General features: G+C 45.5%; 1 protein-coding gene across 19 annotated transcripts in view; it reads right to left on the bottom strand.

The window, feature by feature from the left end:
• Positions 1-272: 272 nt before the first annotated feature.
• LOC112571554 (collagen alpha-3(VI) chain-like) overlaps positions 273-16,896 on the bottom strand; it is a 33,285-nt gene continuing 16,661 nt past the window's right edge. For 18 of the 19 annotated variants that reach the window (XM_025250713.1, XM_025250694.1, XM_025250685.1 and 15 more), the window contains 24 exons: positions 16,444-16,524; positions 15,735-15,937; positions 15,138-15,495; positions 14,709-14,801; positions 14,210-14,366; positions 13,860-14,023; positions 13,226-13,471; positions 12,471-12,584; positions 11,840-12,017; positions 11,131-11,370; positions 10,369-10,520; positions 9,926-9,937; positions 6,816-6,929; positions 6,309-6,540; positions 5,847-6,031; positions 5,343-5,480; positions 4,921-5,034; positions 4,544-4,617; positions 4,014-4,272; positions 3,289-3,519; positions 2,803-2,916; positions 2,187-2,418; positions 1,585-1,894; positions 273-1,252 (listed from right to left, as the gene is read on the bottom strand). In XM_025250713.1, coding sequence (XP_025106498.1) covers positions 1,193-1,252; positions 1,585-1,894; positions 2,187-2,418; positions 2,803-2,916; positions 3,289-3,519; positions 4,014-4,272; positions 4,544-4,617; positions 4,921-5,034; positions 5,343-5,480; positions 5,847-6,031; positions 6,309-6,540; positions 6,816-6,929; positions 9,926-9,937; positions 10,369-10,520; positions 11,131-11,370; positions 11,840-12,017; positions 12,471-12,584; positions 13,226-13,471; positions 13,860-14,023; positions 14,210-14,366; positions 14,709-14,801; positions 15,138-15,495; positions 15,735-15,937; positions 16,444-16,524 — 4,061 coding nt within the window. In that variant the 3' untranslated portion in view covers positions 273-1,192. The remainder of the gene's footprint in view (positions 1,253-1,584; positions 1,895-2,186; positions 2,419-2,802; positions 2,917-3,288; positions 3,520-4,013; positions 4,273-4,543; positions 4,618-4,920; positions 5,035-5,342; positions 5,481-5,846; positions 6,032-6,308; positions 6,541-6,815; positions 6,930-9,925; positions 9,938-10,368; positions 10,521-11,130; positions 11,371-11,839; positions 12,018-12,470; positions 12,585-13,225; positions 13,472-13,859; positions 14,024-14,209; positions 14,367-14,708; positions 14,802-15,137; positions 15,496-15,734; positions 15,938-16,443; positions 16,525-16,896) is intronic. The other variant, XM_025250615.1, reaches the window with a different exon arrangement.

Raw genomic sequence — 16,896 nt, 5'->3', positions numbered from 1 at the left:
TTTTATGGCAAAAGGGATGACTTAAAAATGCTGCTGAAGTATCACAAATCTAGTTTAGGTGAAAGTAAAGAGTCCCATAGCTTAGAGGCTTTCAGGGTGTGAGCAAGTGGTCCATTCCATGTGGTTCATCACATGTGGAAGGCAGAGCCAATCCCTTTCCTTTTACTTATTTTACCCTGCTTGATAAATCAGGTACCCATTGCTGTCAGACCCCAGAACAGTCACCCTTTACCTTATCAGCTTGGCACAGCTAGTTAACAAATCAACAGAGACAGATTTAAAAATAGTATATTTTCATAAGTCTGCTGGTTTACACAAACAGAGAAATTAATATCAAACCAAGTGTTGTACAAAAATGTAAAAAGAAAAAAACCCCAAAGAACTACTTTTTCATTCAGCCTCTTTAAGTTTCTCACATTCATGTGTGCAAATAAATGTATACCTAAATGGTACAGGAACAAGTCTAAAATCACAGATTTTAGTTCAAGCACACTTTTAAAAGCCTCAGAGCACAACTAGAACAGCAAGGGGGAAAAAATGAACGACAGAAGAAGAACATATCGATACAGGTGTAGCACCATAAAACTGCCATTCAAGCAAACCTTCGAGGTAGTGCTATCTCTCCCTTGTGTCCTTGTTCTAGAGAATATGCCTGTGGACACCCGCAAGAGGACAGCGCATGCCTTAGGAAACAGCCATTCTGTATTCCGTCTGTACTTCCGGTGTCTTTAGAGTCAAGGAGTTGTCGTCTGGAACTCTTTGCTTTTTTTTTAATGGTGTGCTTAATTATTTACAGGAAGGTACAGTGCGCCTAGAGAACTCGACAAAATGTGTAAGATAGTGAAGAGCGCTTGACCACCAGTGAACTCGTCTTTCACGCTTAGGCTTCAAACACGACGGGCTGGGAGAGAAGGATGGGGTCCTGCATGTACAGCTGTGGGGATGTGCAGGTACAGTCCAGCGTTGACAGCTTCAGTTGCAAGGCTGCAGAGTGTTAGCAAGTGTGTTGATGTGTGTGTAAGGGGTGGGGAATGTGAGTGGGAGGAGGGTATGTATGTGTGAGAGAGAGAGACGTGCGATCGGGATGGGTGAGCACGTTAACTGTTAGCGGTGAAGTGGTGGGTGCTGGCAGACTGCGGTACGTGGAGAGGCGTGTTCAGGCTGCGCTGCTTTGTTCCCTGTGGTTCGCTGACTATCGGCCCAAATCATCTCGTGGTCGCTCAACAGGTCGCTCAACAGGTCGGCACGAGCCCTGTGAACAGCAGGTGCACCTCATTATCGCATGATGCTGTATCTTAGATCGTAGGGTATGGTCGCATGTTTATATCAGAGGGTACATTTATGTCCGTCCAGGGATGCATTGCACACACACACACACGCACATACAAACATGCATACACATTGAAGGCAATCATACATGCACGCATACATACACACACGTACCTAACCGAAACCCAACCTTAACGCACGTCCTAAAATCACAGAACTAAGCTAAACCTATACATTAACTTTCCCGGTTTAAGGGTGATAAATGTCCACACATACACGCTTTTTTCTGTCTCTCTCGTTTATTCTCGCACTCACCGATACTATCTCGGCCTTGATGTCGTCCAGCGCCTCGAAGGTGGCCACCTGGAAGACGTCGGTGGGGCCGGACGCGATGGCATTGAGCTCGTCGGCGTTGCTCAGGCCGATACCGATGCCGATGATGGTCACGCCGTCCGACTTGAGGTCTCTGGCCGAGGGAATGGTGTCGTAGAAGTTGACGTTAGACTGCCCATCGGTCAGCAGGATGACCAAGTTATCGGCGGAGGGCCGGTCGCCGAAGGAAGGCTGGAACATCTCACGGGCCTGGCGCAAACCACCAGCCGTGTTGGTGGAGCCTGGGGTGTACCTGTGAGGGAGGAAACAACGGCAGCGACTTGAAAAAAAAATTCTTTCGCCAATTTGCTTTCCATTCTTGCCTTCCCGGTCACCGTTGCACAGGTAGAACTGTCACTTTTTTCCAAATTGCTTCCCTTGCATGTAGGATGGGCTAATTCTTATCTCCCTTGTCACTTTCCTAATAGATGCGCAGAAAAGGAAAATCCCATAATCTTGTAATTCTTAGGGATTAGAGTGGTGGAGTCTGCTCTGATCGCGGGACAATTATTATGGGACAGCAGTGTTCAGGGAAGAAAACTCACCTTGTGGTGCTGATGGCGTCCAGCACTTGCTGTGGCTGAGGGTATCTGTTGAAAGAGAAGATGGTCTTCACTTCCGTGCTGTAGGTGATGAGGGAGAAGCGATGGTCCTGACCGCCGCCCGTAAGGTCTTTGACCAACGCCTTGACGTACTCAATCATCAGCTCAAAGTTGCCGGGACCCACGCTGGTGCTAGAGTCGAGAACGATACAGATATCCTTGCTGGCTTGGCAGTCTGCGGAAGAAGGAGGAAAACTGACAATTCAGAGGAATCACTTCAATTTAAGGTGGAGGGACGCGTGAAGCCACTAGGAGACCATTTGTAGGATTCTGTAGGAGACGATGTGACAGTCTACAGGACTTGAAGAAAGAGGGGAGGGGAGGGAATAGATGTTTTACACCGAGCCAGTTACATCATGGCAAATGATGTTCTTATTATGTCTATGTAGTTATTATTATTTCTCTTGACTGCGAGTGTTGTACACATGATCTGTGTGTTTTGATTCTTTATTGCGTTGTCATTTGTTTTTATTTGTTTACAGCGCATTGAATCTCCTTTATAGCAGTAGAAATGCGCTATATAAATATTCTTATCATCATCATTCAATAAGTAACTCACTCAGCTCGCAGTCATTGCCCAGGAAGCCGACGCGGCATTGACAGATGTATTTGCCCACACCTGGAACACACGTGCCGCCGTTCTGGCAAGGGTTCGGCGAGCACACACCAGCATCTGCACACACAGTGTTGAGATCATAAACTGGAGACTCCGACCATTCGCGAAGTGTACTAAAATAATAACAGCCTTTGACCTTTTCCAAAGTGCTGACATCATAACATTACCATTTGTGAAGGGTGCTAACATATTTACCACTCGTGTTATCTCAGTCCTACACTGCCTTTCCTGCCTGTTTATTTACTAGTCGCTCTGTCTGTTTGCTTGACTGGGAAACAACATGTCTGTCTGCCTGCCTGTCTCTGATAATCGCACCTTTGCAAGACCTAGCTGCACCTGCTCGAGGCGTAATGTACTCCCCCTTTCCCTTAATCCCTAATCAGCTGTATGGAGCTGCAGGTGGTCATGTCATGTCATGTTATGTCAAACCTTTGCACGTGGCGTCGATGAGCTGTGAGGAGATGTTCCACAGGTCGGTGAAATCGTTGAGGAGGAAGGCGTTGCTGTCGGCGGGTTCTGAGGCCATGGCGCGCAGCTCCCATGGGTCCGATATACCGACTCCGATGGCGAAGATGTGGATGCCTTGCTTGCGCGCCAGCTCAGCTTCCGGTATCGTCTGCTCCGCGTTCACGTTGGACAGACCATCAGTAATGACGATAGCTGCGCGAGGAAGGAAGAACAACCGGGTGAGTCAGTGATAACTATAAACTTGAGGAGGACTTTATAAAACATACAATTGCTGACTTGAAATTGAGTGTAATGCTCTAACTTAGTTTTTTTTTTTCTTATCACAGCTGTAAAGTGGGGGCTTGAAGTAGCCCATTCTTTCCGTAGCTGTATAATACTCATAATATTATACTAATATTGTATAACAGCTGCATAATCTTACATACTATACTGTATAATCTCTGTTCGCAAAGTGCTATCCCCGAATGGCTATTCTTAGCTCCCTTTAAATATTTCTGTCATACTAAGCATCATGTACCTTCTTCCATTGCCTTACATTCTACTCTTGCACTTCACCTTTATGTTGTTCAGTGTGCCTTTATATACCTCACTGTCCACTGTTATCTTTCATTTATCATGACTGGTCTGCTCAAAAAGGGCGACCTATCTTGGCCGTGATGCTGCGCGTTATTATTATTTATTCTTACCGTAGTCCGGTATTCCGAGTCTGTCACCACGGCGACCAGAGAACATGCCCGCCCGCACCAGCTTCAGTCCCGCGGCAGTGTTTGTGTTGCCATACTCGTAGCCTATGGCGGAAATGGCGTTCTGCAGCTTCCGCTTGTCCCGGAACTCGTCAAGGTAGAACTGCGCACGCGCGCTCTGGCTGAAGGTAGCCACGCCCACCTGAGTGGCGTCGGGGCCGATGTTAAAGTTCTCCACCATGTAGTAGACGTAGTCCTTTATCTGGACGACGAGTAAAGGAAGGATAGAAAGGTCAGAAGTGATACGACCTGTAACCTACACAACGAGTACGACTGCAGCTAATAGGAAGATGGAGAGATGAGAGAGAATAAAGAGACATGAAGTCATGACTCGTGGCTGCGTTCTGACATGAACTTGTGCGCAAAAAGTCCGAAATCAGGGGTTACAGCTACTTACATATTTTCAATATTTTTGCAGTTTTCCCAATATTCTGAAATAATTATATGCACATATTTAATTAGCAATTCCCTACCCTGCGGAAGTTGTCGTATCCCACACTGCCACTCATGTCGAGTAAGAAGACAATATCAGCACGGTCCGAACACGCTGAAAGCGAGAAAATTCCTTGAAAAATAAACAAAGTTGCCCAGACATGCTCAAAATTTTATCCCCAAATAAACGTTATTTCATCCATAACACATCGAGATCCATAAGATTTATGAATATTTTGTAGAGAAAGTTCTGAAAACATAATTAATGGACTGTAATGGACTAAGAGCTATGTGTATGCAATATTGTTTGCGACAATTTGATAGAAATCGCAGTCTTGTGGGTTGAAGGTTTGTTTTTGGTGAGGCTGTCAAGTTTGTTACAGTCTACCCCTGTAGGGTGTTTATTATTGTGTCTTACATCTTTCGCAGTTTTTGCCGGCAAAGCCACGTCGACACTCGCAGACGTAGTCCTTTTCGCCGTTGACACACTCGCCGCCGTTGCGACACGGGTTCTCGGCGCACAAGTTCTTCTCTGGAAACACAAGCAAGAAATCAGCATCACCCATAACCTGTTGTCCAGCATCCCAGTTGCAGCTTTACTCTGTGCGTTAGCCATCCCTCCTCTCACTATAAAGGAGAGATTTAGTGTTTTAGTGTCACAGAAGCTAGAGTTCTCGACAGAGTTTGTCAACCGTCTAACCTTTCTGATCCGATGAAGACATCAGTTATCTGACCTTTCTGAATTGTTTCAATGCCTGCGTGAACTCTGAATGTCCTTCAGATTCGTGAAGTATCTGCTCTTTAGCAGCTCTCCCAGCGATATGAACACCCAGCACTCACCTTCGCACACGAAGCTGACGAAGTCGTTGGTGAGTGTCTCCAGGTTGACGGCATCGGGTACCAGGAACATCATTTCTTTGGTCGGCTGAGAGACGGCTGATTCCAGGTACATCCTGTCTGAGTTGGACAGGTCGATGCCTGCAGGGGGGGGGGGCAAACAAGTGCAAAATTCAGATACAAACTCAATCGTAAAACTGTACTTCGATAAGCTTTTGTCACAGTGTCACAACAGACAGTAAACTTACCTAAACTTCCGTGTACTTCAATAAACACAGACCCTTTATCCAGCTCCTACGTCACATTTTGAAAACTGTTGAGGTCTAATCTACCCTAACTCTCCAAACCATACCAGGGTGTACTTGTTTCTTTTCTGAGTTAGGGTGAGGGAAGGGGATGGCACGGGGATGAGTGAAAGGCTTTTGTGAGCCTGAACTGATCCCCATCGACACGCAACAGGACTACAGGACAGGAAGGAGGAGAGACAGGAGTTCATTGTCTCCTTACCGACGCCGATGACCCTTGTGCCCTTCCTCTTGAGAGTGTTGATGGCATCCACGGCGTCGGCGCCCACACTGGTGGTGATGATGACGAGGTAGTTGGGCACATACTCGCGGTCACCCAGTCGTCCGATTATGTCAACGTCCACCCGCTGGACCGCTATGTTCAGGTTAGGGTCGCCAGGGAGAGGCCTGCAAGCAGAGTAATGGCCCTTGAAGAAAGTCGTCAAGATAAGCAACTTTAATATATAATATAGTGTTTTCCTAAGAAATAAAATCACAGTTGTATGACAGGAAACAATAGGCAGGTGTGTAGAATTGCTTTCGTTTAGCTTATTCTGTTTTTCACGAGGTTTTAAATCAGATCCTCTCTCTCTCTCGCCCCAGTCCCCGGATGTATAAAGAATCCTTTATTAGGATGTTTGATATCATATATTTGTGTGTGTGTGTTTCTCTGTCCGCTGCTAACCTGATGCTGCCAATGACAGTCTTGACAGCTCGCTTGTCGTCTCCTTCAGCAAAAGTCAGCAAGGTCTGTGCGTTGGCGCCAAAAGCCACCACGCCCACTCGGAAGTTGCCTCCCCTGAAGGCCATGCGCTTGACTATGTCGCGGGTGAACCGCTTGATGGTGCGTATGGATTCACGTGTGTTGTAGCGCGAGGAGTCCACCAGGAAGACCACATCCGCCTGCGCACTGCATTCTGCGCCAAGAGAAAACAAGTGACTGCAGACACGAGACAAGAACCAGGCGCATTCTAGACCGTACCTCAACAGGACTGATGGAGGTCTGCCGAGAACATGGCTTAACTTCTCGCGAAGCTGTCGGGTCTCGCGAGCCCCTAAAAACCTCACATCCAGCTCCGACCGAAATTCTTCATGTCAACAAATTCTTCCAGTAACTTATTTGTTGCTCACTTTTTTTTTAAATGGAAAAAGCCGTCGACGATGACTACAACGACATGAAGTAGCCACAAACCTTGTTCGCAGTTGTCTCCCGTGAACCCAATGGTGCACTCGCACCTGTAGCCGAGTGGTTCATTGATGCAGGATCCTCCGTTTTGGCATGGGCTGGGTACGCACCTGTTCTCCCCTGCACATCAACACAGGTACAAAATGTATTATTCGTTTTTAGAAAACTCGAATTAACACCTGGCCTGAATTTGGACAATATTGCTTCTCCGTAAGCCTTTCTCTTCTAGACTGTAAAGAGGAACATAAGATCATTATTTTGCAATATAAATAATGCTGATTATTTATTTATATGATAACAAAACATCCAATTTCACAACAGCCATCTATATTAAAATACAAATTTAGCAGTCAGTCGCAACTGCCCAAGAAACAGTCAAACAGTCAAAACAACAACTGAGTCAGTTTGCACTTACAAACATTCCACTACACTGACATAAAGCTGAAATATTTTCCTAATTGAAAAGAAGTTGTTCAGATACTGATTTGCACCCATGGGCATCATCTTCACACACACACACACACCTGAGCATACACACACGTACGCACACACAACCACAGACAACTCACGCCCACAAACATTTATATAAACTCGCGTGAAGTAAAATCCAACAAAATTCAAGATCAGACATGAATGTTGTTCTCGCGCGACTGTTTCCAGCTGCGTCCATGGTAGCTAAGTACAGAAAGTGCAGTATCTAAAGATGGCAGTACCAAACAATGTAGGTGAGCCCAAATGTTTCAAAGCATCACCCTCACCAAAGACAAGTCATTCACTCAGCCAGTCAGCCAGTCAGCCAGTCACAACCTCAAGACATGGCGCCAGGAGGTGACCTTAGTTACAGTGAGGGCAAGACGAAATGCATCACGATGCAAAGTGTTAAGTGATGAAAGTTTTATCAGGTTGTCAGGTTTCTGGATGCGGTGTAATCGTTAGATGGTTAAATTCTACCCAGCAGCCTCATGATCATGATCAGTTTCAAAGTTGTTTTTGGAGTTATCATTGTCAGGACAAAGAAGGTCGTGTGGTTGTCAGACCTTCCAGTTCATGCTTTTTCAGTTAGAGGTGTTGTGAGAGACGATAATAATATTGTATTGGACACACCCACGTATGCACGCGCACTTTCTCTCTCTCTCTCTCTCACACATGCACACACATTCTTCCTCGCGCGTGCTTGTTCCTCCATTTTCACACTCATGTGCACGCATGCAGAAATGTACACCCAGGCCCTCAAATAATGCATAACAACAATGCACGCATGCACACACAATAAAAATAACACATCATGCACATACAGATCCCGCAAGCACGTTCTCATACACACACACACGCGCGCGTATCTCTTCCGATGGCATAGAGCGAGTCTTATCCTCACAGCGCCGTGGATAGCGACTGCTCATGCGCAAAGAAACACGCACTCACACATCCACACCATCATGTTAGGCAACACCAATATATATATATACACACACATACGCACATACCTATATGGCCTCCCAAAAACTGAATAAATATTATTATTACACAGATATATATATATACATCCGCACACACCTATGCATACATACACGCAAACATGTATATATATATACGCATACACGCTCATTAAACTGAAAGACTATATGCGGCGCCAAACACCAGGCACTGACAAGGCTACTCTAAGCTGCAGACAGCAAACAGTGTCTAGCCTTATAGTCACTGTCTAGGGCTGTGCCACAGTCCGGTACTGACGAGGCCAGACTCAGAACACTAGGATGCTGGCCTCCAAAGTCCAGGCCCTGAGGACTTGACTCTGAGCGCAGGCAGGTGTTTACTCACTGGACTTTATACGTACTAACCTCGTCAGGGACTTCTGCACATTGTATCTTCTGCCAGCAACCGTTCGGTGTTTTGTGTAAATAACAGGATTTCCACAGCTTTTCGACTGTTTATGCGCCTACCTCCACCAATTCAAAACCTAGCAAAATGTTATAAGCACAATCGACAACGATATTGGACAGGTGGGGTGGGATGGGGTGGGATGAGAACAATAAATACCAAAAAAACACTAATCATTAAATAAACAAAAACAAAAAGAAAAACCAAAGTTCAAAGTAAACACAAAAATATCTGGCAACATAAAGAAAAGAATTCCAGTGTCTGGTCTTTCATTCCGTTTGACGCATGCCTTGTGAGTGACAATGCCGAATGCTCGTTGTACTGGAAACAGTTGTCATGGTTATTAAGTGTTACAACACAGTGAGTCATTGAAAGAAAGATGTCTTCAAAAACCACGAGGTGCAGACGTGTAACATGCCTCCATAGTTAAAGACAGAAAGTTGTTATTGGACCCTGTCACACCATTCTTCAGTCCCATTGCCATGGTGATCATTATACTCAATGTAAATCCTCTTATGCCATGCACTTTTGGTGAATTGAAATCGCGAAGATAATGGAGAAGAGACAGCTGTTCGGGCAGATAAATACTCCCTGTTATAAGAAAACATCTTCTGACGAACTCTACTTATTCTTACAGTTTGTCGCGAACTAAAACTTGGATCTGATCATGAGGTTGGAAGGAGGCTAGCACATCTTTTATGCGCCTCCAGATGTCTTTATCGTTTTCGGCAGTTTAAATGCTGTTTTCCAGTAAGAAAAAAGCTACCACTAGTTGTTTTTTCTGAATAGGGAGTATCTATCATGCTTGAGCGGAAGACACGGACAGAGATGTTAACCCTGCAATGACTTGAAATACTGGCGATTCTTTGACTTGGATTAATTAGTCTCAACCACAGACATGAATGCAAACCATGTTGGTGGGGGAACATGACAAGGAACATTTGCAGGAACAAACTCGTTCCCAGGATTAATGAAGGTAAGTGGTTTTAAGGTCATAGTTCGGGGTTTCCATGGGACGCCTCTCTCTCCCTCTCTCGTACGAACATACGAACACACGCACGCACGCAAGCACACACTGTGACCGAATCGCCAGCAGACAATTCACGCAGAAGCAAAATGAATGTGTGAAGGAAGAAATTGTCAATGCTGTTCTCTAGAAGATAGGAAATCATCAAGAAACATTAGCCGCAAAAGTCGATGTGAGAATGAATGAAAATGAAAGGTGGTTTCAACATTACCCTCTCCTTCACCTGTTTACGAACGAATTAAAATGGTGGATGAAATTAGCTTAGCATACAATGATAAGGAAGATGTTTGAAATATCTGAAAATTTTGTTGGTCAGAGGTAGAACTCAATTTTCTCATAAAACACTTACATAAATATAACTCAAGGCTCATACTAATGATGTTTTTACTCTGTGAAAGATGATACTAGAAAATTCAAAGGTAATATTATTAAAATTTAAAACGCAGTATAAAACTCAATGATGGCTATGGACATGAAAAAAAAAAATTGCGTCCAGGCGAACCTTTTACAAAATTTTCTTTGCACTAGGTTGTTAAACAACTAGACTCATTATGTGGGTCCAAGTAAATCCACCTCGGGTGGCGGGATGACAACACATTTACACCTGTTCAGTTTGTCGCTCACTTAAATGAGATGAAAGAGGAGAGAACTTACGGTCGAACATGGCCTGCAGCACCTGGTCGCTCATCTCCTGCAGGCGGGTCTCGCTCTCGATGGACAGCAGCTGCATGCCCTGAGCGCTGGCGATCTGCTCCACCTGCTCCACATCCTCGCGGTCGCGCTCCGTGACCACCAGGGGAATCAACCTGTCGGACACGCACAGCCACGTCATCAACCCGTCATCAGTGACGAGAGCAGCTCATCACGTCACTAAAGTACGAGTGCCACGTCATGAAGTACAGGGCTGACGTAGTAAGTAGCATTTTGCAAGAGGTGACATTCTGTACTCAGTGTTATTCCAAGTAAAACTATTCAAACCCGTGTTCATTACCCTTCTCCCGAAACAAAAGGCAATGGAAAAATTTGTAATAAACAGACAAACAACCAGACACAAATAAACAAAGCGGACGTTCCATGAAAGACTTGAAAACAACAACAGAAATGCAACAGAAAACACAAAAATCCATCCCAAAAAAAAGTAGAAAAAGAAAAACAATGAAACAATCAAAAAGCCTTATCAATATAAACAAACTACAATAAAAAATTAGATAAAAGAAAGAAAAACCCCAAAAACATAACTAAAGAAAAAAAATCACAATCAGACCAAAACAAACTGAAACAAATAAAGAACAAAAACGTCAATGAAAAAAACTCAATCAAAACAAACAAACAAACTAAAATAAAAAGTACAAAGAAAGAACAAAAGTGGAACAAAATAATGAAAACAAGACGCAGAAAGCAAAGCAAGCAGCAAACCTGACGCCGGCGTCAATGATGAGGTCGGCCTCGGAGAGGGTGATGTCCCTGTTGATCTCAGTGCTGCCGTCTGTCAGGAGGTAGGCGACGTTCTTGGCGTCCGGTCGGTCGCCGTTGCGGCCGTTGAACATCTGAGTTCTGAGGACTCTCAGGGCGTCGGCCATGTTGGCGCGGCCATGCGTGTAGCCGATAGCATTAATGGCGCTGGAAATACTCTCCGTGTTGTCATACATGCCCAGCCTGCAAGAACCCAAGACGACAGGACAAAATGATGTAGTGCTTATTCTGGACGAAGAAAGGTTAAAATACACGTTTTTCTTTTTCAAGCTAGAGTTTTCACCTAGGGAGGAAGGAGGAGAGAGAAAGAGAGAACGAAATGAGAAAGACGCGAAGAATCACAGAATAACCAAAGATGAGTCAACGAAATGTATGGTAGAAGAACAAAGAGCGAGCAAGCAAATAAACAAAAGCCCAAAACAAGTCACAGGAAAAGAAAACTGAAATAGAGAGTGAAGCAGAGGATGAGACAGAATGCTAGTAAAATGGAAGGAGGTAGAGAGATGGAGAAAGAGCGAAAGCCACAGAGGAGAGGGCAATCCCGAGCCCTATAGAGAGAAAGGGGGAGAAGGAAATAAAGGGGCGTAGATAGGAGGAGGGCTAGAGAAAGAGAGGACGAGAGATAGAGCTACCCCCGTCCTTAGTTCCTTACCTGAACTGGATCATGGCGGCGGAGCTGTACTTCATGGCGCCCACGTTGATGTCACAGGAATCCACGTTCATGGAGCGCATGAGAATCTCGGCGTACATCTTGATGCGGTTGAACGTCTCCCAGCCCACCGTCGACGACGAGTCGAGGATGAAGACGACGTCAGTCTTGGGGCCGCAGCCTGGAGGAGTGAAGAGGACGGGGAGGGTGGGTAGAGAATAAATCGACAACGAACATCAAGTCCTTCATTGGTACTGGTCGACTTGAGTGTTTGAGTCCATAGTCTGTGTTTGTGCGTGTGCGCGCGCGTGCGTGCATGTGAGAGGGAGAAGGTAGATGATGAGTCCAATATTAGCAAAGAATACCTACTACGCAACACAACCATGGCAACCGTTTTGCGTGACCCCACACATTCCAAACACTTCTTATCGTTTTTTTTAAAAATATTTTAGTTTCCTAGCTCTGGCTCGCGTCACATCGGGTTTCGAATCTGAAAGAGTTGTTCGTTCTCAAATCACATCAAGTCTCAAATCTTCGCGTTCATGTTGAGGTCGCGTTCATACAGAAACATACCTTCATTCTGATAGTCTATTGTTTGAAGTAGACAAAGAAGACAAACACACAAAATACTTACGCTTCTCACAGTTGTCGCCATAGTAACCTGGCTGGCAGATGCACATGTAAGAGCGAAGGCCGTCAACACACACAGCCTCGTTCTGGCACGGGTTCCTCTCACACATGTTAGGATCTGTGTCACAAAGAAAGAAAAAAAAAAGTTGACATCGATACAGTGCAGAGACCGACATCACAGAAGCAGGTTTTTAGCAGGAAGTCCAACATCATCTGTTGATGGTCTCCTTCGACCTCTTCAAGATATCAAGCGATGATATGTCATCTCGTCATCGAGTGGGCAGCCGGCGACGACATGAGAAGTGCATCTCACCGGTACAGATGAAGTGTTTCAAAGTTATCCACAATTCATTCATCAGCCTTCTTCTCCGCACATCCACCCGTTTTCAAGAGGAACAAAAATAGAGAAAGAAGAAGAAGAAAAAAAAGACGCAAACAGGAAAATAGAAGAAAAAAAGCATACAAAAACTACGAAGACGACGAGGAGGAGAAAGAGGAGAAAGAGAACTAGAAGGGAGAGAAATGACATGACGAAGTGGATAACTAAAAAAGGAAAGAGGAAAAGAAAAGAAATAAAGTATAAAAATCTCAAGAAGATGAAGAAGAACTAGGTGGATAAAAAAAGAAATGAGAAGAAAATATAAAAGAGTAGAAGGAATAGGACTACCTACAAATAAAAGAAATAACTAAAGACAAGATTAAGAGGTGGAGAAGGAAGAACAAAGAAGAGAGATTTCCTCGGTCATCAGACAGCCTCACCAGTGCACAGCGGCGCCACAATGACGGCAGACAGACGATACAGAGCCTCGTAGTCGTCGACGTAGATGAGGTTCTCGCTGACGGGCGGCGATGTGAGGCCGGTGAGCTCGGCGTTGGACGACAGACCGACGGCGACGGTGATGATGGTGGTGCCATCCCGCTTGATGCGCGCCGCCTCGGGTAGCGTCTCCTGCGGGTTGATGTTGGACTCGCCGTCCGTCACGATGACCACCAAGTTGGGTACGGCTGAACAACGACAACGACGACAAACGATGACATCGTCATAAGCTTTATCATCATTCATTTCTCTATCGCCACCGAAACCAAGACAATCACCACGAACATGTCCTTTGTCATCGTCATCGTAACAATGGTCGCATCATCTCCATCTTTTCGAGGTTTTAAAAACGCTTCCCACCAATCACGTTCCAGTAAATAATGGTTTCCACAAGAAGCTATTTTTGGCCTCGTTGTCATTCCCCGCAGACGATCAAACCCAAGACTTCAACATATAAAAGAATTGGCTCACACATATCAAGCAAAAGCTCGTGTATAATTCTGTAATTATCGGCACGCCCCCTACCCCTGGTCATTAGTAAGGGAGGGGAAAGTCACAATCGGGGTTCTGACGTACTGGCTCTGTCGCCGTTGAGGACGTTGTAGATCTCGGTGCGTGTTCTCCTCAGCGCATGCGCGGTGTGCGTGTAGCCATAGTCGTAGGGGATGCTACGGATGGCGTTGATTATCTCCTGCTTGTTGAAGTAGGTGTTGAGGTAGAAGTTGACGGTGGCTGAGTCACTGTTGACAGAACGAAACAACAACTAGCGTGAGGCTTGGTGCTCAAGGTCTGAGGCGGACAGAGTGAGTGAGCGAATGAGTGACTGAGTGAGTGAAGGTTGTTTACTGGTTGTATGAGTGGAAGGAGTTTTTGAGTGAGCCACAGGACAATTACTCAGCTGCCATTTCTCGAGGTGTCATGCCAACCTGAATGTGACGACCGCCACCCGGAAGAAGCCGTTGTCGATCTCCAGGTCTCTGACGGCTGCGATGGTGAAGTTTCTCAGTCGGTCAAAGTTCTCCTCACCCACGCTGCCAGAGGAATCCAGGATAAAGGTGACGTCCCCTGTGGAGTCGCAGGTCACTGCAATGTATGTAAGAACACCTGTCAGTTGTATGCTTGCACAGTCAAAAAAAACTTAAGTCTTGATACCTAGATTGCACTGCGCGCGCATCTAGTTCGCTGGCTTTTACTTGGGAGCTGCTTGGCACTGGGCAGACCAAGGTTACAAGATATACCCAAGCTTGGCCCAAGCCTGGCCAAATCTTGTGTGTTTGCTGGGTAGTAGCTCAACCTAGCAGGAAGTTTCACGTTGATGACCGATTTCTAGACCTCTATCGACTCCTGAGATTGGAGACCGAAGAGTTAGTCTGTGTAAGTAGCTACGCGCACGCGCACTAACGAGACACATATCACGTGACTTACCGGGTAATGCCGGAATGGGCCGAGTGACTCTGGGCGTCGTCGTGGTGGTTGCTCTCGTCGTCGTTGTTGTTAACCTTGTAGTTGGTTCTGGGGCTGATGCACGAAATGAAAAACAAATGAAACGGCTGTAAGAGATATTTGTGGACAAAATATTGAGACGCTGATTGTGTTTTATTTACTGGCGCGATACTTCCAAAGAAGATTTAAAAAAAAACTAGGTCTTAAAATCACACGACACAATAACTGCATTATTATTTATTTCGGGTTTTATGCACGAATACGTCGATATTTAGTATTGACAAAAACACGCGTGCACCGAATAGGTCGAAGTTCACATGTGCGAAATTTTACTTACAGGAATATCTTTTAGACAATGACCACTATCAGAAATGCGAGATCGATGTCCATCTGTACGTCAGGATCACTCACCGCTCTCCATACTGGCCTTGTAGATGCCCGGAATCTCCTCCAACTGTCGCTCTGAGTTGATGAGTGTCTGGAAGGTCTCAAGCGGCTTGGATGACACGGAGTCGATCTCGGTGGTGTCGCGGAGGTTGATGCCCACGGTATAGATGCCGACACCCAGGTCCTTGAGGCGCTCGGCAGCGGCGAAGGTCTGGGGGGTGTCCTGGCTGCGCTCGTTGCCCGTCAGCAACACGATGTAGTTGCGGGCGCGAGGCCGGTCGCCGTTGGCGGAGGAGAACATGGTTTGGCGCACGTAATCAAAGGCGCGGGCGGTGTCCACGCGACCCCGGCGAGTGCGGAGGTCATTGACGGCGTTGAGAACCTGCAGGGGCAGACAACTGTAAGGTTATAGCACGTCATATGTGTGATGGTCAAGGTGGGGGGAAGGCTGGAGGACCAATGAGTGGGGAGGAGTGACAGAAACACGTGACGACAGTCTGCGACCTGGGCGATTTTGGACACGAACAATGTCGGTACACAGACGTTCGCACATCCATAACAATGCAGGTGGTATTACTGTACTCAGACACTTACACACTCATAATTTAAAAATACACATACCTCGTCCTGGAAGTGGTATCGGTTGAGGTGGAACTGGACGCTGGGTGAGTTGCTGAAAGTCATGGCGCCGATGCGGTAATCGCCATCGTCCACAGGCACCTGGCCAGCGAACCTGCGCACAAAGTTCTTCATCCACCCGAAGATTTGGTCGTTGACTGACGAGTCGAGCATGAAGACCAAGTCTGTCCCGGTGTCTTTGTAATCTGCATTGAGAGATGGCCAGACATGCCTCAGAACATGACATACAATTGTGTGGGCTCTTGCTAATCATTTGGAAGGAAGGGTACAGGCAGCCATGGCACTCGTACATTGGGCTTTATATCTGTATAGTCTAGTGGGCTGTTCTTATATATTTGTATAGTCTAGTGGGCTGTTTCCATAAATCTGTATGCTCTAGTCAGAATAGTGGGCTGTTCCTATATATCTGTTTAGTCTAGTGTGCTGTTCCTATATATCTGTATAGTCTAGTGGGCTGTTCCTACATACTACTCCAGTCACGTGGCCTGTTGCTCTAGGTCTTAAATGTTCTAGTGGTCTGGTCCGAATCCGATATATGTGCGATGAAGATTAGGGATATGAAGTAGGAGGGAAAGGAAGATGGACAAGGGGAAAAAAAGGAGGAAGAAAGGAAGAAAGAAAAAAAAGGGAGAGTAAAAAGGGAGGAAACTGCGACAGTAGGTATGTAACTGATACACGTTATCTTCCTTACTTGGCCGGCGGCGAGGAGTGGTGGTGGTCGTGAGTCGTGTAGTTGTAGTTCTTGGTGTAGTTGTTGTCCTGGTTGTGGTAGCTGCAGAGCAAGACAATGAATCAGAGAAGGAAAGGTCCGGTTATTGCATTTGTCACCCAAGTTCTCAATGGTTAGCATCTAGTCGTTAGATTTTCTGAGACATTTGCCCTAAAATGTTATATTTAGTTGTGTAAATGTCCAAAGAAAAAACAACATATACATACAAAACATCCTACAAAATACTATCATGCTTTAATTTTTTTAGAAATTTTAGCGTCCTTTTACTTGATTGATTAGACAGATTAAAACATTGATCAGTCTGAGAACAAGAAATGAACATTACAGTTAATATAATGGATGTATGTTATAATTAAATTTGAAAAGTAGTCAAACATTGATGGAACTTAACATATAATTAGTAAAAGAACTAAA

This window comes from Pomacea canaliculata, linkage group LG1, assembly GCF_003073045.1.
Source record: "Pomacea canaliculata isolate SZHN2017 linkage group LG1, ASM307304v1, whole genome shotgun sequence".
Taxonomy (NCBI): Eukaryota; Metazoa; Mollusca; class Gastropoda; order Architaenioglossa; family Ampullariidae; genus Pomacea; species Pomacea canaliculata.
This window is presented reverse-complemented; position numbering and strand designations above follow the sequence as displayed.